Source organism: Pogonomyrmex barbatus, unplaced genomic scaffold, assembly GCF_055798465.1.
Source record: "Pogonomyrmex barbatus isolate J1 unplaced genomic scaffold, ASM5579846v1 scaffold2, whole genome shotgun sequence".
NCBI lineage: Eukaryota > Metazoa > Arthropoda > Insecta > Hymenoptera > Formicidae > Pogonomyrmex > Pogonomyrmex barbatus.
The window spans coordinates 9,218,447-9,241,238 of NW_028297116.1; the positions used below are offsets into that span (position 1 = coordinate 9,218,447).

The 22,792-nt window shown below is 33.9% G+C and overlaps 1 protein-coding gene and 1 long non-coding RNA gene across 5 annotated transcripts in view; both read left to right on the forward strand.

Annotated features, from left to right (window-relative positions):
- Nucleotides 1–15,365, forward strand: part of LOC105427678 (single-minded homolog 2-like) — a 39,360-nt gene extending 23,995 nt beyond the window's left edge. For 3 of the 4 annotated variants that reach the window (XM_089075792.1, XM_089075790.1, XM_089075789.1), the window contains exons 2-9: nt 4,338–4,631; nt 6,084–6,169; nt 6,336–6,425; nt 6,846–7,067; nt 10,142–10,353; nt 11,939–12,045; nt 13,565–14,038; nt 14,464–15,365. In XM_089075792.1, the coding sequence (XP_088931918.1) occupies nt 4,457–4,631; nt 6,084–6,169; nt 6,336–6,425; nt 6,846–7,067; nt 10,142–10,353; nt 11,939–12,045; nt 13,565–14,038; nt 14,464–15,158 (2,061 nt within the window). In that variant the 5' untranslated portion in view covers nt 4,338–4,456 and the 3' untranslated portion in view covers nt 15,159–15,365. The remainder of the gene's footprint in view (nt 1–4,337; nt 4,632–6,083; nt 6,170–6,335; nt 6,426–6,845; nt 7,068–10,141; nt 10,354–11,938; nt 12,046–13,564; nt 14,039–14,463) is intronic. The other variant, XM_089075791.1, reaches the window with a different exon arrangement.
- Nucleotides 15,366–15,759: 394 nt separating this feature from the next.
- On the forward strand, nt 15,760–18,358 carry LOC148936627 (uncharacterized). The gene is made up of 2 exons (XR_016138973.1): nt 15,760–15,968; nt 16,499–18,358. It is a non-coding gene; the product is annotated as an uncharacterized LOC148936627 (long non-coding RNA).
- The last annotated feature ends 4,434 nt before the right edge of the window (nt 18,359–22,792 follow it).

The following is a 22,792-nucleotide window of genomic DNA, read 5'->3' on the forward strand; positions in this document are numbered from 1 at the left end:
TAGATTGAAATTATTTGATTGTCGTATCAAATTTTTGATAATTATTTTAGACAATTCCAATATTCAATTATATTCGGATATTTATAATTATAATAATCTTATTTTTCTTTTTATTACATTGTATCTGTTTTGCGCGAAACGTGGAAAATTGTTTAATCAATATTTCACATTTCAAACAGAATTTCTCATTATTAATAATAATGTAATAAATTTTGTTAATTTGTCAGCTTTCGTACATAATTTTATGACATATATCTAATCATGATTAATTTTCGCTCTCTAATTATTCTGTGAGTATTGAGAGAGTAACTGTTTATAAATATATGTAGAAACGTATATATGAATGTATATATGAACGCGTTGCATAAAATGGCACCTCTAGCCAATCGCCATTTATAATTTCCGCAAACGATGCTTTTAAATGTCTTATGACTATAATATCGAAGTGCATAGTACCAAAAAGCAGCCAATGAGGAAGCAATTTATTCTCGGCACGTGTTAAGTCACTTTTCCTTGGACTTGTTCCCGATGCTGTGCAGTTTTCCCGGTAACGCAACGAACGTTCACGCGCGATTTCTACGAATGCGAAAAAAGGATAACGCATATTGCATTACGCACATTACTTCGGAAATAATACTTCCAGGTAGCACAACAATGCACACGCAAATTCGTTTCAATATTACGTAAACTTCTATTTAGAAGTGGACATTTTCCTTGTCTTCCTGATCATCTGACAGCTAACGTATGAATCAGTTATTATCAGTAAATTAAAACTGACTGTGTTTTAAAAATCAGTGGAAAAAATTTATGATCTCTTGCAGAAAACGGATTTTGAAATAGAAAAGATACGTGACGACATTGTTGGCATATCCAAGGAAAATCATTCGTTTATTGTTTTTTAACAGTAACAATTTGTTTAACAGTTGGCGGGATGTCGTAAATTAAATAGTTTATTATCTGATATTTAATCGAAAGTGAAGTCAAATTTATCACGTGATTCCATCTCGTATTAACTCTTGTATCAAGTAAGTTTTATATAAAATAGTTTCCACAGAGCAGATAGAGAATAATAACAATTACAAAATTTAAAATTGGTGCGGTGATAAAATTGCGTTATACTGAAGAATATTATTTAAAAAGGTCAATTCTCATCTGTATTGAAAAAAATTCATCAAACGCAATCATCAAGTTATTAAGTTTTTATTTTTGTTTTATAAACTTTGTATATAAAGAGAAAAGAAGAGAGGAAGATGATAAATGAGAAAAATAGAGAGTAATGACTTCTTTAAATAAATAGCCGGACGGAGCATCTTTCTACTTGCTCGATGAAACATTTGTCCAAAGAAACTGAGAGGCGTTGAGCAGCTCGGAATGATCATTGAATGCAGAGATGGAGCGGCACAAAAAAAAATGCATTATTCAGACGAATTTCCATTCGTGAGAAGTCCGGGTAGCTACATCGTTAGGTTGCTCTCTCGCTGGCGCATTTAATGACGGTTTGCTCCCTTTGCTTTCGTTTCTTATAACGAGGAGCTTCGACGTCGTCGTTACGCAGAATTCGCGCCGTATCACTCGCGAACGACGACGCGGTCAAAATCCCTTTTCCCATTCGACTGCGCGTGTTTAGAGAGCACTTGAAGAATTCACTCCCACTTTCGATTTAAAACACACAGCTGTTTTCAATGAAATTTAATGTAAATACCCGTTTTTCTCACATTTTTGTATATGCGATTTGTATATGCGCATGGGTTTTAAGTATGTGCCGAAAATATTGTACAGTTTTAGTCCAGTAATACATTAAGTATACGGCAAATCATGTAATTTTTTTCGATTTAACATCGAATGATTTGATAATTTTCAATTTTGTTTGATACATGATTGATAATATCTTGTTTTTTTCTGCGATCTTTCTGCAAATTTTATCTCCTTCTTTTCTTGAGACTCTTTTTTCAAATAGGATTCATGGAATTGTCTAGCAGTGAATCGAAGCTTCACTGCGATTGTAAATTTTTGCCGATTTATACTTTCGAAATTCGTCACGTAAACCATAAAGTTGTGGGAAATTAAAAAAAATATTCGTAGTCCCAATTTTACGGATTACATGCGATGTGTCCATAGAGACGGTTCTATTTCATCTGGGAAAAATGTAATTCGGCTTGGAAGCTTCGAACGTGATTTCGAAATAAAGTCACGACCGCCAATATTGCAAGACAAATAATTGCGCCTGCAAAATTCCGATCTCTACGAGGGCCAATGACCTTTCCGGTTATTCAGGGCATAAGGCGTAAAAAGTTCTATGAAATTTTTATAATATTGTCTGACACATCAGTAACGAGGCTGTAAAATATTATTTCCTTTTACATTATCCTAAGAATAATAAATAATTACAATATAGAAGCGTATGTCTTATACTATAAGAAAGCGAAATTTTCCAACAATGATATTTAACAATAACTTATATATAAAAATATATATACAAAGTCGGATGTAAAGGCAAATATATATAGGCAAGTACGAAACGCTTTTAGAATTACAAGGGAAAGCGCGAAAGTTCTGGAGCGTCTTCTGTACGAAGATAAAACGGGCAAACATTCAGACTTTCCAATCGATTATCGACTGCCAGGATAACGGATATTACATTGGCATTTCTACTGATGACATTAACGATGACGGGGAATTGCAATTATATGAGCGGACTGAAGTCCGCGAGCGAAGAGCTAAGTTAATTCAGTCCGGCACGTAGATAGTGCGACTATTTTATGCTGTCGTTTGTGTAATTCGCGAGTCGCGTTATTGCTGCGTCGATTTTGCATGCACGCACTTAGATCACGCGTGCCTAAATCCCATTGGTCGCGCGCGCAAACCCCTATTGCCGTTTTGAACATATTCAATTCTATCTTTAAGAACGACGTATTTACACATGTGCGATAATATCGAGGGAGATTTTACACTTTTCCTTCTTCGCTTTGATTAAGGGATTTTAATTTTGACTTATACATTAGAGAAGTTTAATACTGAATATTATTTGGAAAATTATGATTATAATTATGGTGTATTTATTAAAATTATACATGTAATTATGTGTTTAATTTTTATTAATTTAGAGAAATTTTAAATATATATATATATATATATATATATATATATATATATTTTTTTTTTTCTTAAAAAAAGTATTTTCTTTTTCAATTCTCAATCATAAGAAGTTAAATCTTCTAATATCTGAAAAATTTTTTTAATTTTATCCATATATATAAATAACAACTCATTTTCATCAAGTTAATCTAGATGATCCACTATATTATTTTCATGTAAATACTATCTATTGTTTCGTTCTTAAACGAAAATTAGATACCGATCAATAGAGATATGTTTTTAATTTTTACTAAAACTTTGATATCGTATATTTAGATTTTTTATTATTTATTTTTTTTTATCTTTTTTATCAATATGTTTCAATTTTACTATCATTATTTTAAATTCTTAGATCAGCATTTTGCTGAGATTTATTAAATAAATCTTCAATTTTTAATTACATATTAACTTGTATAACTTTCTAATCATACATTACTTTTTATAAAGTCGCATTACATACAGAAAAGAATGATGTTATCGGTATAATGGAAAATAATCTTGTTACTTTAAATAGTATTAATGAAAAGTATAGTCAAATTTTTTTATTAATATTATTATTAAATTAATATGATTATATTTTTAATTATACATGATTGTCACATCATTTTTTTCATGCAGTATTCGAATGTTAATTCAGATTTTGTCATTATTTAGCCATATAAATATTAATCGACAACGCATTCCCTATGACTTCAATATAGCCTTAAAAAATTCAAAAATAAAAACAAAATGTTTACGTAATTTTAACGGATTATTAAATTTAAATGAATTTGCACATTCTAACCATCTAACTCTATACCTACCTTTTCTTTGTACTCAATAAATGAAAATCTCTATACCTCTATAAGGATAAATAATTTAATTAATATTAAATTAAATTAAAATTAAATTAAAAGATGAAATTGATACGAAGACGTTTCTTGAGTAAAATAAAAGAAATTGTTTATTCATCTATCTTAGTGTCGGTCCACAATAAGTATTTAATCTTTAAGTCGTAAGAAATTGACCAATCATAGTCGATTATTCTTTTCATATTCGATTATAATTGATCAATTTCTTACTTCTTAAAGCTTAAATCACCTATTGTGGACCGACACTTATACAAGAATTATAATATATCATAATAAAGTTCTAATGATAAACAGTTTTTATATACGTGAACATATGTTTAATAAAAATAATTCTTTTTATGCTATTTGCAGACAGCAGTCCTTCTTCAGACACATTGGATCTGAGCTCGCACCATCATCATTACAACAACAACGACAATTCGAACGGTGTCAGTAGCTCCACCGCGTCTGGTGGTCTACAAGAAATAGTCATGAAAGAAAAAAGCAAGAACGCGGCGCGATCGCGCCGCGTTAAGGAAAATCAAGAATTTTTAGAATTGGCAAAGCTGTTGCCACTTCCGGCAGCTATCACCACGCAACTGGATAAGGCCAGTATCATCAGACTGACCACCAGTTACTTGAAGATGAGAGCTGTCTTTCCACACGGTAAGAAATGCAACAATTATCCATTTGATCTCTTGTATTTTTTTTCAGTAATCGAATGCTTTTAATTTAATAAAATATTGATTATGTTTATAAGCAATGCCGCTTTATTTAAAATCATGTAAAACCAGAGATACCCTAACTTCAGTGCGTAACTCAAATGAGCGTTAACAATCATGAATCGATCCGACTTTTTTTTTATTTTTATTATTGTTGTTATAGGGGCTGGTGGTAAATTCGTGAATTTAGCAACCGGACTCTTACGCGCAAAGGGCAAATAGTATCGGATGAGATGGATGTGATTGCGCACTTAATGCATTGTTAGTCCCCGGCGCTTTGTAAGCAAAGCATGGGGGCCGTTATAGTGTTACAATGGCCTCCCTCGAGTTCGATTCCCCCCCTCTTACGACATCGACGAATTGAATTTCAAGTGGCTGCATCCCTCTAGAACGATCGTCCCGTCTTTATTCCCAGGGAAAAAGAGATACGGCGTCCTCACGATGACGCTTTTGAGAGCGTCTCCTCACTCGCTTTGTCGAAAAGCGAGCGTGAAATTTCTCGAGAGGCCGATCGCCGTCGATTATCATCGCAAAATTAACTTTCTACAATCCAAAACAATTGTCGGAAGTAAATCGATATTAATCGATATCCCTTCAAACGTTTCGCGATAATGGGAATTTCTAGATCAACTTAGATCTGAGAAATCACTTAAAAATAACGTCTAGTCTCAACGAAATCATTTTTTAATATTCTCTCACACTTCTCACTCTTATCCTTCACACTCGTTATATCAAAAATTCCAACGATGTTAGAATTCTTGATTCAACGCGGCGATAGCAAAGGAACTTTTGAATCACGGCTGGTTCTTTCCTTCGAGATAGATCGAGCTGTCTATCAAAAGTACGCTGTTGTATGATGATACAATAATAAAGATCGTAAAATCTGACACGTGTCATGTGTTGAAACAGCCTGATCTTGTCGTCAATTCTTCGTGTCAGTTGATAATCAAATTCAAAGAAAACGCTGCTCCAAAATACAATATCTAAAGTGTCGCATTTGAGTAGACAGGCACATGGTATAAATGGTTCCTGAAAATCGCTCATGTTAGCAAAAATTGATATTTTGGAAAATAATTTGTCGTCAAATTAGACTTCTTCTTATGCATTTTTGCACGTTTTGATAATTCTACAAAATGTTCTACTAATTTGTGTTTTTCTATAATGTGTCTCAAAAAATACTTTGAAAATGAAATGATGCGAATGATAGAATCGAATTCTATTGATAAAAAGACAATTCACAAGGCTTATTCCTCTTAATAAAATCTTATGTGAAAACTCGAGAAAACTCTTCTATTAAATTACATGCTACAATTAATGTGACGTATAATAATCGATATGATGTACATTTTTATTCGTGTTCGATATTAAAAGCAGAAAATTGATATCAATTTTCCAGGACTTGGAGATGAATGGGGTGCCGCGCCACCACCCAACAATCCCCTGGAGACCACCATCAAGGAACTGGGCTCGTATCTTTTACAAGTGAGTAATCATATTTATACTTATAATTTGTGACATAAGCTTGGAATACAATTTTGTGTTTGCGGAAAATTAGAAAATTTAAAACGCTTAAAAAACGAAATTACTTATTGAATTCGCGCACAAGTCGTGAATTAACACAGTGATAACGATCTATTTCTGATTACAGACACTAGATGGCTTTATCTTTGTCGTGGCACCGGATGGGAAAATTATGTACATAAGCGAGACAGCTAGTGTGCATTTAGGTTTGTCCCAGGTGGGAGATATCCTCTTATTTATTGAACTTAATTAATAATTCAATTTTTGAGAAAAATATGCTCGGCAATGTACTCGAGTATAATTTTCATATTCGATGCAATTCAATTATTTCTCTTTAAATATATATATATATATATATATATATATGTGTCAGTGAAATATCAAAAATACAAATGTATCGAGAATATCTTCCATATAATTCTTCATCGAATTTTTTCGCATAAAATTATATGATGTGTGTGTGGTGTGTGGTGTGTGTGTGTGTGTGTGTGTGTGTGTGTGTGTGTGTGTGTGTGTGTGTGTGTGTGTGTGTGTGTGTTTTACATTATCTCGTCGTATGCATGTTACATTATTGCGCTGCGTAATGGAAATTCGCGTTAATCTGAAAACTATTGACGGAGATTATTTGTATGTGCAGGTGGAGTTAACGGGAAACAGCATATTCGAATACATTTATCCGGATGATCGCAACGAGATGGTTTCCGTGTTGAATCTTCCGCAGAGCCCTGCGGATCTCGCGGGTTTTACATTTCCACCGCCGAATTCGCGAGGCGAAATTGAGCTGGAACGTGCCTTTCTTCTCAGGATGAAATGCATTTTAGCGAAAAGAAACGCGGGCCTGGTTACGGAAGGATACAAGGTAAAGAAAGCAACGAAATAAAATTTTCATAAGAAACATATTAGTGTGACAGGTATCTTCGGTAATAATATTTAAAGTGCCTTAAAGTGAATAAGCTGTTGGATTAAAAAATTTATGAAAAAATTAATACATCTCTCATAAATTTAATAATAAATTTCAGCTAATAATTTTAATATTATATATTGTATTATTATTATTATCATAAAGACAAACTACAGGAGTTTAGCATCTTTTAATAAGAAACATTCTGTCAATTTTTGTTTAAGATATATCATAACATTTTATAAATATAATAATAAATTTAATAATATAATAATATATATTAGTTTTAAGCTTATATTAATTTTAAGAATGCAGAAGTAAGAATAACCGTTTTAATTAAACTAAAACGAGAAAAGAAAAGAAATATTATTTCATAATATGAAATTTACGACAGATGGTGGAGATTATTGAGAGAGTACAAATGGCGATTAGTATTTTTGTATCATGTATATAAAAAATCACAGAAAAGAAATGCTAAGTTAATTAAGTAGAGTTATCATTGTTGTAGTCACATTCTATTTTAATAGGAAATGCATTAAACATATGATAAAATTTATCTAATTTCCAATTTATCTAGAGAAATGCAATAACCTTTTTTGTACTTTTAAAAATTTTTTTCGCAGCAAATTATTGATAGCATGTCACTAATACATATTAATATATAATTAACATTCTACATTTTTGTAAAATAAAAAATATAATAAGAACAATTTTTTTTCTGTTCGTCCTTTTAAATAAGCTGTAACATACGCAGCGAAAATTAATTTTAGCCAACATGTTATACTATTAAAGCTATTAATCCGATTTACACAACCCGCTGTGCAAATGCGAAAAATCACAGAGAGAGAGAGAGAGACGTTGATTCCGATTTATGAATGGTGATGCCTTAATTTTCCGAAATCGGGTAAAACTACCCACGTTAACTTCCCCCGAGTACCAAACTTTCGACATATGTTCGGGCAATAATGGACGGTGTTATTGTTCTGAGACGAAGGGAAGAGGTTCAGGGACCTGCGATATACCTTGCACTTGCTAACCGAGGAAGGCAGTTCTCGTGTAGGAAAATGTTTGACAAATAGCTTGTTCAAGTCACAGTACCGTGATGATGGTAACACCCTCGACGAAATCGCACATAAAGATCCCCAATAATGTCGAGCGTAGTCATGAATGCAGCCCTCTGCGAGCTGTTAGGCAAACCAAGAGCCTTGGGGTTAGCCGAACATCCCTTCGACACTTATCGATACACAAAGGCGGATTGACTTTTCTTTTGTCGACGTGCGAACGAACATGTCCGGATTAACGTAAATTACGTAAAATTAGAGCGAGAATCAAAATAATATATTCCTATTTCTGTGTATTACTTAAATATGAAACTGATAAATTTTAAGAAAAATATTATTAAGTCTACCTCTTATTAGAACCTTCTCGTTTTAGTACTTTGAATTTTCTAAGGTCTTTTTTTTAAGCTTTTCATGAAAAATATTATAAAATCTCATTAAATTAATCTCGATTGTTATGATATGTTTTATTCGTATTTGTTTGCTTTAAAAGTGTAATCTAGAGAAAGTATAGTAGATTTCAATGTGTTATGAGTATACAATTTAGTGCAAACGCATCATTTTAACATTTTTATAAGTTTTTCGAGACTTGCTTTGTTCAGCCAGACACACGTGATTCCATTATCATGGTGAGATTAAGAGTGGTCGACCGCCCTTGTGTCAAACTCTTCTCTTCTTTGACTTCTTCTCTTAAGCCCCTCTCGCGTACCGATGCACCACGGATTGCATACGAGATGATATATGCAACACGAGCATAATAAGGGGCCTATTTGTTTTACAAATTCGCCCGGCACTCGAGACAGGAGCGTGACGTTCAGCAAGCTTTTTTTCGCGTCGTCACTCATTCAATTACGCAGGAATTGTTAATTTGCCGTTGTTCCATATGAGTATTCGTACTTCAACCGTGCGAGAGAATCACTCAAGTATCGCACTTTACGTTCGGCCAAGGAAGAAGCTACAAATGCACTCCTGCATCCTGAATCGCGAATATGCAGCGACGTGTTGTGACGATTCGATAAGAATTTATTTGAACGCGCAAGGAAAGCATTGATGAAACAATAAAATGTGTTCCTTTTCAAATATTTACTCAAATGAGTTCTGCTAACGCGCACGCTAATTTCTTTTATCACATTTTTCCTTTTAGGACTTTTTAAATTGGTATTACAAATATCTAAATATGTCATTTTTTTTCTAATTAAAAAAAAAATTGGGTATACGGAATTATGTTTCATATTCTAATTTTTCATTTTTAATTTTTTTAATTGCTTGCTTTCAATTGCTTTTTTTGTATTGCTTAAATTATTTTCTGTCTACTCTCTATTTTCTTTCATTTATTTTGATGTATTTTTTTTCATTCATTATTTATTAATTGATTTCTATCTTACACACACACACACACACACACACACACACACACACACACACACACACACACACACACACACACACACACACACACACACTACATATGTAGAGATATCTATAAATCACTCCTATTATATCTCAATTTTACTATATATATATATATATATATATATATATATATATATATATATATTGTCTTATCCTATATTATTTAAGGTTTACACTTATAAGCTTATAAGCAATTATTGTTTTATCTTTTGAAATGCAACTTTGATACGTCTTTTTGTGATAATGACAATTCTTATACTTCGTTTCTAACGTAATTATTATTATTATTTCTGTCATATTTCTGATTTTTGCAAACTTTTATATGAAAAATCTGATATGCCATTTAGTATGAAATAATTTAAGCTTTATTATATATTTTATTTTATAATATTTATATGTATGTATATATATATATATATATATATATATATATATATATATATATACGCCGCTTATTTCACACACATATATATATATATACATATATTATATATTATGTAATATAATAAGATCATACATTTTTATGTAATATAATCACAATATTTCAATTATATGTTCCAGGTCATACATTGTTCCGGTTATTTAAAATGTATCGTGGAGGCACCTATCGGGTCGGAATACGAGGACGGTGTTGGACGGTGCATCCGTAATGTCGGTTTAATGGCCGTTGGCCATTCGCTGCCGACCAGTTCCATAACCGAAATTAAATTGCATCACAACATGTTCATGTTTCGAGCTTCACTCGATTTAAAGCTCATATTCCTGGATGCGCGGTAAGATTTTACAAATTTATATATATATAGATTATATATAAGCATATAATTTATATAATATAATTTATTTATCCCCCATGGGTCATTATCTCTTTTATTTTAAACTCTATTCTTTAGTTAACATTTTTGTAAATTAATGTGTGTATGGGATCAGGATCAAACTTGAGATCTGCTTGATTACAAATCCGCCGCTCCTACACGGAGCCACATATTATTCAATTTTGTTGATACACCCCGTCCTCTCTCCCCTCCCCATACACATACATATATACATGTCTAATAATTCTCATACTATTTACTTACTACTACTACAAATTATTTTTACGAATAATTATCAACAAAGTTGACACCTTTTCTCATATTGTTCTACCAGTAATTGCAAAAAAATAAATATATAAAATAAATATATAAATAAATACAAAAATAAAAATTAGTTAATGAATCACAAAACGTGAAAGTTCCTCAGTTAAAGCAAGTAATAAATCAGAAAATTATTCTTGCAATTATGATTTCGTGCAAAAAAAAAAAGAATCTTTCTCTTAGATCCGGATCTCCTCGCGTTGCTAAAGGAAGCGAGCGGTGTTGACTCGAGCACCGGGACACAGTGGATTATTTATTTCCAATGTAATTATAGTTGGGTGTCGTATTGCGCCATTAATATTTCGATGGAGAGCCCGCGCGGTACTCTCGGCCGGGAGGGATACGGCCATTAAAATCAGTTTCGTGTTACCGCGCTGCCATGTATCCTCTGTTTTTTTTCTCTCCATCCGCGGCAAATAAATATCCACCACCGGCGGTCCTGGTAAGCCCTACACACCATCTCGCTTGCACTGGGAACGAACACACGTGACGCAGTATAAATATAGCGCGGATAGAAGCGCGCGATGAAATTTTATACATATACGTCGATCGGAATCGGCTCGCGTGGATTGTGCAAACTCGCCACGCTCGCACCGTAAATCCCGACGAAAACAAGCTCGATCTGCGAAAAGCGATCAGCGAACCTATATCTCTGTAGCCTTTTGGGCTGTAGCCCCATGTTGGAACGCTGCGCGCGAGTGATATCGGGTGTGTTGCGAGCTGGGAATAACTATGTGGCTTTTCTATGGAAATAGACGCATCTCTTTACATCAAAACTCTGATTGAGACGAAAATTAAAAAGCGATAAAATTCAACTTAATATATAAATCTTTAAAGTTCTTTTCGGAGAAAATAAAGTATGTACACGAAAGGACGGTTTTGCGTGAAATATGTGAAAATTTGGCCACCGATTTAAAAATAATTTTGTTGGGCTATCAAAATAATTGTGTAATAAATGTGCAAGCGTGATAACAATACTGCAAAGCTTTTTTATATTCTGGCGACCAATTTCGTTTTATATAATTATTTTAATTGCAGAATAAAATTATTTTCAAATTTCTATTTGGCCAAATTTATATTAGATACTTTAGTAGTACTGTTCTTTTGTGTATTTTTAAAGTATGTATGGATGCTGGAGCTTAAAAATGCGTAGGACAAAACGCAGAAAGTAAAGAAAGAAAGCAAAGAAGAATGTATGATATTATGTATGTTTTGTGTGTTACAGCGTAGCTCAATTAACAGGCTATGATCCACCGGATCTAATCGAGAAAACACTATATCATTACGTGCATGGATGTGACGTCCTGCAACTGCGACATGCTCATCACGTTTGTAAGTATTTCGTTATGAATTATACAACACACATGCGCGTGCACACATAAATATACACACATTATTACGTATAATTCATATTATTAAACAAATTAAATGATTTGTAATATTCTAATATTCATTATTATCTATAGAATTCTATTTCACGCTACATTGCTAGAGCAAACGTTTGATATTATCTGTTATTATCAATTTATTATAGTTATGATATTGCACTTCTTAATGTGTTTATATATTTTCTTAAAACAATTTAATTTACTTCATTGCTTTCAGATATAATAACTTTTCTAGTTATTTATTTAACAAATTATAGAAATTATGTTTGCGTTGCATCTTTTCTCACTTTTTCAATTTTTAAAAATCAACATTCTCAAAAATATCTATTGACAGAGCTTTAAGAAAAGCTTTTCCTCTTCACGCTTTCTTATGCCTCACTCATAGGGATTATCGGCTCTTACTCGCTCGCGGATTATATTTTTACATTTTTGCTTATATTTTCCTCACCAACTCAAAAGCCACCGTTTCAGGCTGAATAATAACATTCGCGAATACAAACGCTTGAAAATATTTTCCCTCGAATAGTTTTTCCCGTTGACCGGTGGTCCGGTCCAAGATCCTCTCAAACGTCGACACAGTACTCGATGAGGATAAGCTCTTTGTAGAACGGAAAGCAGCTGACGCCGCTTATTTCACATACGCCCTTACGAAACATCCTTTGATCTTACCTCGCTGCTTCTCGCCTGCGCGTATTTCCACGCTTTTCCATTTTTCCTCTCTCTCCCCCCCCCCCCCTCCTCCCTCGCCCCCTCGTCCCCTCGTCCCGGAACACCATCACGCGCGCTTATTTTAAGTATGTGCACACGTGTACCTAGGGTGCACCTAGGGTGTACATTATTGATTGAACAACGCTGCCACAGCGCGACGAAAAGAGGCGGCTGCTGGGTGCGCGTCTGTACGCGCGAAAGAGAGAACAAGAGAGCGAGAGAGAAAGAGAGATTGACGATAAGAGCGGTAAGCGGGTGGAAGTGAGGTAGGTTTAGCGAGAGGTGTGAGCGAGGTAGGAGGCTGTTACTGCTATCATTGTTTGAACAGACTCGCAGTTTCATGAGCGCGACTCGAAGGGAGTCTGACATAATGCCGCTAATATCCGCGCCTGCGGATTGCACGACGTCGCTGTCATTCCGCTCGATATATTTTTTTTTTTTTTTTTTTTTTTTTCACGATTGCATATGGCGCTTTGTGCATACGAAAAGTCGTAAACGAAGAGAAACCTAATCTTTCTCTCAACTTTTAATAAACTCTCCTTTTTTCTCAATTATTTTTGATAGTATCATCAACGAAATTAAGCTAGCAGTTTACCCTCGTTTCAAATTATCATTCTTAACAAATAAAATTTCTTCTAATTTAATTTAATGTTATTAATGCAAATAACATGTAGATTATAAGTTATATGCGAGATTGATCAAATGTTAATTTTTATTAAAAATTTGTAAAGAAATCATCATTAATTTGTTGACAGTGCTGCGCAAGGGTCAAGTGACAACAAGGTACTATAGGTTTCTGACAAAAACTGGCGGTTGGGTGTGGATGCAGTCGTACGTGACAATCGTGCATAACTCGCGAAGTTCACGTCCGCACTGCATCGTGTCCGTCAACTACGTGTTGACGGCCACCGAGAACCCGGGCTTGATCCTGAATTGCGAGCAGAAATCGTCCTGCTCGAGTCCGGGAAATCCTCCGAGCGCTCCCGTGTCGACACCAGTCACGATTGGTGCAAGTGACCTGGACAATCACAGCCCGAGCCCGCCTTCTTATCGCAGAACCAAGGAACCACCCGATACCGATTACGCTGATAGTTCTGGTTATCCCAATTCGGACTACATGGCAAGTTCGAATCACAACCATTATCTACCATCGTATGCATCGCACAGCATCAATGGCGCTCACGAGGATAGCGCTTATTACAGTCCGGATTTGTTCTATCAGTACAATGGTGCGTTTTACAATTGATTTATATCTTGGAGTTAATTTTTGTTTAGAGCTTAAGATAATAAAACTATAAATAAAGTTCTCTGATGAAATATAAATTGTTTAAAATAGATTTTGCATCTATAAATGAAATTTTTATATATTTTTTTTTATTAGTTACAGATTATTAACTATCGAAATATATAAAAGAAAACTAAACGTTGAAGAAGAAATTATTTTCTCACTGAAAAGAGGTTATCACTTTCTTAGCTATTCTATTCTTAAATAATATTTTATAACTGCTAAAACCTATTATACTACATATGTATACTATTATAAAATAAAAAAATTTGTCTTCTTCTACCATTAATTTTAGTCACTAGCCTTTCGTTATTCCAATAAAAAAGGATTATAGTTTACTCAATTTTAACTTTTTCTTTTAATCTTGAGACCTTCACCAAGATCCCGTCAATGCCTTGCATCACCAACAAGATACGCATCATCAGCATCTTCTGCATCACGTCACATCCCTGACTATTCAGCAGCACAGCCCGCAGAACAACCAGCAGAAACGGCAACATCCCCAACACATATTGCATCAGGGTGGAACCTCGTTGACGTCTCTCGAACAGCAACAGCAACACAGTCCGCAGAGCGGCCAGCAGAAACGGCCTTACTCGACGTCCTCGAGTTCCTGCGCTAGCAACGACGGCCTGGACGTACACCTGACGAATTCCCTGTTACCATCGGGATACCATTCGTCGCATCATCATCATCATCACATGCCGCCGGATTCGACGTCGTCGACGACGTTGAGCGAGGCCGGCGGCGTCATCATGTACCCAAACTGCGGTTTCAACAACAACGAAAGCTATAACACCGCCCCGCTGCAGCAGCATCACGATGGCTATCAGCAGGGCCACCCTCAAGGCCACCATAGTAACGGTACGGTGAAGCATCCGCATCATCATCATCTGGACGCTTCGTCGGCCGGCTACACCAGCGTTATCGTCGATTCCCAGCAATACAGCCCTAACACTGTTTCCCAGGATCTGCATGGACACCAGACGGCACCGGTGAACGGCGGCACGCCGCCGCTGCACCATCAACCTCATTACGAGACGCATCATCAGTTTGTTCACTGACATCAATTTGAGGTGCCTTGCGCGTAGCACTTCGACGCCGCTTGCGACGATGGCGCGTGCGGGCATCATCAACATCATCATCGTCATCATCATCAGCAACAGCAGCAGCAACAGCAGCAGCAACAGCAGCAGCAACAGCAGCAGCAGCAGCAGCAGCAACGTCATTGCGCAACGTCAGAATGTAGTGGAGAACAGTATGCTGAGCATGAGATGAATAGTGAAACTTACCATCTTACTGGGTCTCAGGTCACCTATGTCACGCCCTACAAACGACTCTGGAAGCTGGAGGAGCGAAGTGTCCCGACTTTAAGAGGTAATTCCTATTTGTTTTGTTGAAGGATCAATACCAGCTGATAATAATTATTGCCTATCATAAATAGTTACATAGCTACAATAATCCATAAAGGTCTCTTTTTTGAGTGTCAAGTTTCTTTCAATGTGCATTTCAAATTTAATATTATTTTCTGCAAGCAAATAGAGATTTAGATAAAAATAATTTTCACGGAAATTCGATAAGAATACGTAACACAAGAAGAATACGATACATTTTAAAGGTTTAAATTTTTTTGTGATAGATGCTTCCCAAAGTTCTACGTAGGGAAAGGGAGACTGCGGCAAAACTGGCATACCATCTGTGAGCTAAGCTTGAGGAAACACGTAACTGACCCTACTCATAATTCTACGCCGCGCATGTTTTTCTTTTCCTCATATTATCACATTATCGCAGTAGAATTTCGATAGCGACGTCGACGACTTCACGGTCAAAGCGAACCTCTTTGACTCGAATATTCTTTATCACAACTTTGATAGGTATTATTAAAATGAAAATATGATAATGACGAGATAATTCTAATAACATTTTTGAAAATTATAAAAACTTTACGGGATCAATCTCGATTGTATTGCAATTAGAGATAATTATTTATAAGAAAATTTAACAAAAGAATATTTTCGTAGACAATATTATTTATTTATTTTTCAATTTTATAAGTAATCAAAGATGGTTTTTTAGATTATGTAGTTAAAAATAGAATCTCTAACAGAAAAAAGACTTTCCAAAATTCTGATATTCTAGATAACTTTTTAATGTCTTGAGAATATTCACGGAAATTTTTAAAAAATAAATTACCAAAAATTTTCCATCTCTAATTGCAATATTATCACAATAATACAACAAAATTTAACACTATTAGTTGCAACTTTGATAGATACAATATAGGAAAATAGACATGTCAGTGCTATAATTATCATTATAAATGCGGGTATATTAGTCGAGTCATCATGATTGAAAATTAATGCGAATGACGTATGTTTAAGAAAATAATAATTTTATGTTACAGATAATATTACAAGTAAATGGAGACTCAATTCCTTTGTACTTTCTTTTCTATCACATATTTCAAGATGAGAGAGTAATAATTCATGCGCTAATGTAATTCAGCCTCAGTTAAATATTTCGCAATCAATAGTGATTGTTGCAAATACTGCGTAGGTAGAAGTTAAGGATTTTATACGCGCTGGTCGCGAATTCTTTTGGTACTCCGCGAAGAGTAATTCGACAAAATCAGCAGATGTAAAGTATCAATATTAGAATATTTGAATTTGAAAGCGATATGTGAAAGATATTAAAAGCAAGAGAGAAAGTATATATTGATTTTCACAAACTTTTTATGCTTATTAGTATCAAAGGCAACGTGAAATCGGATAGATTAACGTAAGTAAGAATTCTATGTAAATTTATTTATATTATGAAATAATTCTAAATAAAATTTAGTATATTGAGTGAATCATACGAAGTGTCCTAGAATTCGCACACACATGATGTAATTTTCTGTCAAAAGAAGTATCTTTAGCTTTAAGATAAAGTTGTATCCAAGCGGTAATTTTTAAATAAAAATCAAGTTAACAGAATGAATGCTGTACTATTGGGCATGCGTTTTGAAATATTTAAATAATTCATAAATATCTTTAAAATGCGTAGAAACAATATTTTAAATAAAAGTTATTCATGTGTCATCCAATTTATTTATTTTACGTTTAATTGTTACTTTACAGATATCAAAAAATTTTCTCGTATTGTTGTCTCCTAAAGTAACAGATATCATATAATTATGTTATGAAATCTTTAAAAAGATATTAAAACACATGATTTATACATATTATTGATTGATATCAAGCTCGATTAGTTAGCTTAAATTGTCATTTAAAAATTATTTCTTGCACACAATTTTATTTGAAAAAAGCGTTGCCTCTAGCACAGAGAATCGCATGTCGTGCGCGAAATCTGAAACATTTAGTATGTCGCAATTAAGTGTTAAAATATAAAATTATAAAAAATTTTTCCCTACGAAATTTTAATGATTTATAACGACTAGATAAAAAAAAGATGGTTTTAATTGCAGTGTCGCGTATATAAATTTTCTATATAATTTTAAATAATTACACATATGTCATTTTTATTCTTTTAATTTTTCAATTGCTCATCGAGACAAAATATTCTAATATTCTAAATAATATACTGATCAGGCTATTTACATTGTTGCTGTACATTACCATTAATGCGAGATGTTTTTTTTTCTCGAATGTAACACATACTGTAAATATTGTAGACGTGTAAATTATTATTCTAATTGCCATAAAAATGTATATAACAGCACTTACGCGTCGATCCGCGAAGACTGACCGGTGCATGTGCCAATCGACCAAAGAAATTTGCGCTCTTTTTATCGAAGAATTAGTATTATATTTTTAATCGCGCTTGTGTAATGATGATATCCAATATAAATAGAAGAGTGAATATATTGTAAATATACCTAAATGCGTAGCACAAGGCCCAGTATACTTTGATCGTCGCGAGATATTTTATTACGAATAGAGAAGGATTCGTCATAGATCATGTTATGTATAAATGCATATATAATCGACACCGAAATGAAGATGAACGCGAAACCTAACTCTTTTTTCAATATCCCTCTCGGAACATGAGAAAAGAGGACTGTTTCAGCCATTTTAATGCCGACTATATAACGCAGTCCTGATTATTTATATCAACGTAAAGTGTGAGATTTCGTAGCGAAGAGGCAAGGTGTGTCCGCGTCAAGTATTGTATATTGTAAATATTATAAAATTATAGGACGCACTGTACACATATATAAATATATATATACAAGAAAATATATCATATTTTCCTCTGAAAAATATATCATATTTTTCACTCGTCGCCTTACCCCTGCTTCAATAAGTTTCTTACACAGGTACAATTTTATAAAATTTGAAATATTAACGATAAGCTAACGTTATTCTTTGATAAATAAGACAAAAGACATATTTAGCACTTATACGCAAATAAATGATATAATCAGAGGTACTTTATTTTATATATAATCATGACAAATTTATTTTAAGATTTGCATTTAACATAAAAACGTGCTAAAACGTTTTTTCAATTTTTTAAATCTGTAATACAATTTTTGCTAGAAACTATGATTTTTTTTTTTAAATTGGAGAAATTTGTAAGTTGCATAAATATTGAATATTATTTGATTATAAAAGCAGATTTTTTAACTATTGGATTATCGAACATTTCAAAAATAGAAAATGACAGTTGATTTAATCTTGTCGTGAGATCTTTATCACGGATTCATGACTGGATCTTCGAAATACGTGTTATATGTAAAAGGACGACAATAATGGATCGGTAAAACAATCGATGTCGAAAAGGCATTGAAAGGCAATAATGGACATTTCAGGTAATACAGCCTCGCAAGATTCTCACGATTAAATTAAGAGCCAGGAATGAAATTGCGGGATCGCACACAAAAGCGATCCATGTTCAGTAGGGGATCCTTCGTCCCAGCACGTAAAGCATGCTGAAGCAATGATTCCGTTTTTCTGCCGTGCGACCCTGATTGTCACTCGACTGGCACAAACAATAAATTAATTGTGCCTCGCACAATTCGGCATCGGCTAGCTTTCGGCGGTCGTGTGCTTGCTGGCATGACGTCTCTAAAGAGGCACGTGCCAGTTTATAATCGCCATTCAGCGTCTTTCGCTTTCGTGCGCTCAAAGCAAGCAAAAAGATAGGTTTCATAGAAATCATTAGATTTCCCAAAGTCGACTTGCTAAATCTGAATGATATGTCACTAAACTTTTTTTTTTAAATATATATATATATTTATATAATATAAATATATATATATTTTTTTTTTTCAAAAAGAATGTGAAGACGGATAGAAAAGGCAGATAGTTATTTATCTAAAGTTACGCGTACAATACTTGTGAGATTTTTAGCAAAATTGATCTGCAATTATTTACAGAATCATTTAAATTGAGGATGTGCTATGGGAATATTTTTTTATTGTTCGTTACTCTTATACTTTTTTCTGTTGTTTATCATGGTATATAATAGACTTAGCGAAATTCTCAGGAGGTTCCTAATGTGATCCTTATAAATGTTTATAAAAGTTATAAAAGTTTTTCATTTTTTGATACGAGACTGACAGGAAATTTCGAAGCGGATATCGCATGGTAGACATGGGCCTTAAACCGATACTGCGGGTGGTATTTGACAATCGGAACTTTCTGTAACGACTGATCGCACAATTTCACAGAATCGTGGTCGCGTTCCATTTCGGACCGAAGAATTTAACGAGCCGCACGCGGCTCCGCGCAACCTCGACACGTCGTCGCACACGACCCCTAATGGCACCCCTCGTAGACTATCCCGTCTCTAACATTCTCATTATACCCGTACTATGACTCGTATGTTTCTTCCATTTATTTGCTCTTACGTATATACAACGAGGACTCTATCGGTAGAATATCATGCGGAAAAAGATTAGTCGATCATTACAGAGAAAAAGAGAAATAATTTTGCTGAAATATCTATAATTTGGTCAAGTCTATAAATCTGGAAATAATTTTGTTGGGCTATCAGAATAATTAGAATAATAATTACGTAAAACACTTAAGCATAATAATAACACTATAAACATTTTTTATATTCTAGCAATGGCTTTAAATGTTTTTAAATAATTATTTTGATCATCAAATAAGATTTCAGATTTTCCCATCTGACAAAATTTTTAAATACACATATATATATATATATATATATATAACATATACGGAAGAATGGTTTTGCTGAAGCATCTAAAACTTTGGCCAGATAGAGATCTGAAAATAATTTTGACTATCAAATAATTATGCAAGATATGTTTAAACATGATGATTATATCGTAAAAATTATTAATATTTAAGCGATCAATTTGAACATTTTACATAAACATTTTGATAGCCTAATAAAATTATTTTCAAATTTACATCTGGCCAAATTTCTTTATCTTAACAAAATCATTTTTTCCATATAAGTGATTTAAGTGATTTTCTTCATAAATACAAAAATACAAAATAATATTAAATAAATCTGTTATTCTAAGCGTCAAAACAGAATTCACTACATTTACTATTTTTAGAAAAAAAAATATTTAATAAATAGTAAATAATAGACCTAAACAATAAATAGTAAATATTTTATCTCATTAAAGGCTTGAAAAGAAAACCATCAAATCATTTTACTATCTTTTCTTATTGTTAGTGAAGATCATCAAAGTTGACAATGTAATTTTTGAAAGATATTAGCATAATATTATGAAAAACGCGAAATGAATCTGGGTCAACATAAATTAAAGCTAAGCATAATAAACAGAAAGCTGACTTGCAGAAGATTCAAATTGTGAAGGCGGAGTCGAACAGTGTAGACTGTATATAATCGCTGCAGTCGGCGGTTTTGTTTCTTTTCTCACATTTCTTCTCGTCGCTCGTAAAAATATGAAACCCAAAGGCTTAAACTTTTATATGTCTCTGCGCTGTGCCGCTACTCCACGGTAAAATGGTACGAGTATTGTGTATATAAGAATCCGGTCACGAAAGTAATGAGGCCGTACGGTCAGCGGAGAGCCATTGCGCAAAACATACTTTTACAAACTTCTCCTTGTAACTTTTATAATTATAAACTTTTCTCTGTAATTTTTTATTTTTTTCTTATTATCGCGGCATCGAAAGAAAAAGAATAAAAGGTAAAATCCTGTTAAAATTATCCTCAAATGAAACTTGGAGACTATCAACACATATTTCATTCTAGTTGTATGCTAATTTATTATTTATGCCATTTTATATTCATTGATACTAAAAAAATATGTTATTTTTTAATTTTATTTTACTCTAAGAACTTTTGTCTATTTTAACATCAAGTCTGAATATTCACAAGGCGCAACGACAAATTTTTTTCCTGTACCGAAGGAATAATTTTGCTGTAAGATCTAAAAATTTAACAGAGATCTGAAAATTAATTTTTTTGAATCATCAAAATTATTACATAGAACATTTAAATATGATGAAATATGAATATGATAAAAATATTGTAAAATCTTTTATATTCTAGCAACTAATTTGAACGTTCTATATAATTATTTTGATGGTATTAAAGTACGTATCAAAATTATTTTTCAGATTTATATCCAGCAAAATTCTATTCCTTCCGTGTAAATATAGCGACAAAGAATAATACTGCATCTAGTGCGTGACACCCTCTGAAGAACAACATATGCATCGGTTGTACCGAGGGTAGCGCAGAAGTGGCTATTATTCCCAGCGATTAGGTATATAAACGCGGATTTAGGGCAGACGAAGGGATTTTAACTAAACTAAACACTTGACAGGTTGCGTGCACTATAGAAACATTTATATCACGTGGCGTGCTATTTACTTATCATTAAGATGCGGATTATGAAGATTTATGGGAATGTAGCGCAAACCGCGACGATCTCATAGATAAATCTAGATAAAATCAAATTTGTTCCATTTGGAAATAATTCAATAATCGCGACTACATCAGAAAAATAAAAAAAATTTGTCAAAACACAATGAAGAAATGGAGATCGCTGCGTACAAACTAATACTTGTGCTTAATTATGATTGCGTGATCTTGGCTAGTTTGGTAAAAATAATTGTTTAAATATTCGTTTGCAAAATGTACGAATTTTAAAATGTACGTAAGTTCTATTTCAGAATCGATCGATGAAGATGTGAGAAAAAATCCCAAAAGAAGAAATCCCAAAAATTTCCGGAGGAAATAATGGAAAAATTTCGAGGACACAGTTCCGACGACGGATTATCGTAGGGCGAAGATCGCGTTGGTCGGAAGGCGATCCTTGGCGCTGCTAGTGGCGGTAAATCTGATATGTAGCTGAGTAAAGGAAAGGCAATGCGTTGAGAGTTCGGGTAGACCCATCGCGCACTCCCATACAACGCACGGCACGCGCGCGCGCGCGCGCACACACACACACACACACACACACACACACACACACACACACACACACACACACAACAAACGTACGCAGGTGTGTATTGGCGACGGGCCTGCGCGCAATCGGGGTCGAAGGGTCCGCTTTAGCGGAGTCGCCCCCGCGGTAACCAGGGCGACGGCACGCAATGCCGCCCACAATCCCCGGGCTGTCTTGTCCGATGTGTTTGCTCGATGATTTTATACCAATTACGGCCTATCCCTGTGCCATTGCCTACACACCACCGGCGTCGCCGCTGCCACCGCCGCCGTCGACGCCGCCGCCGCT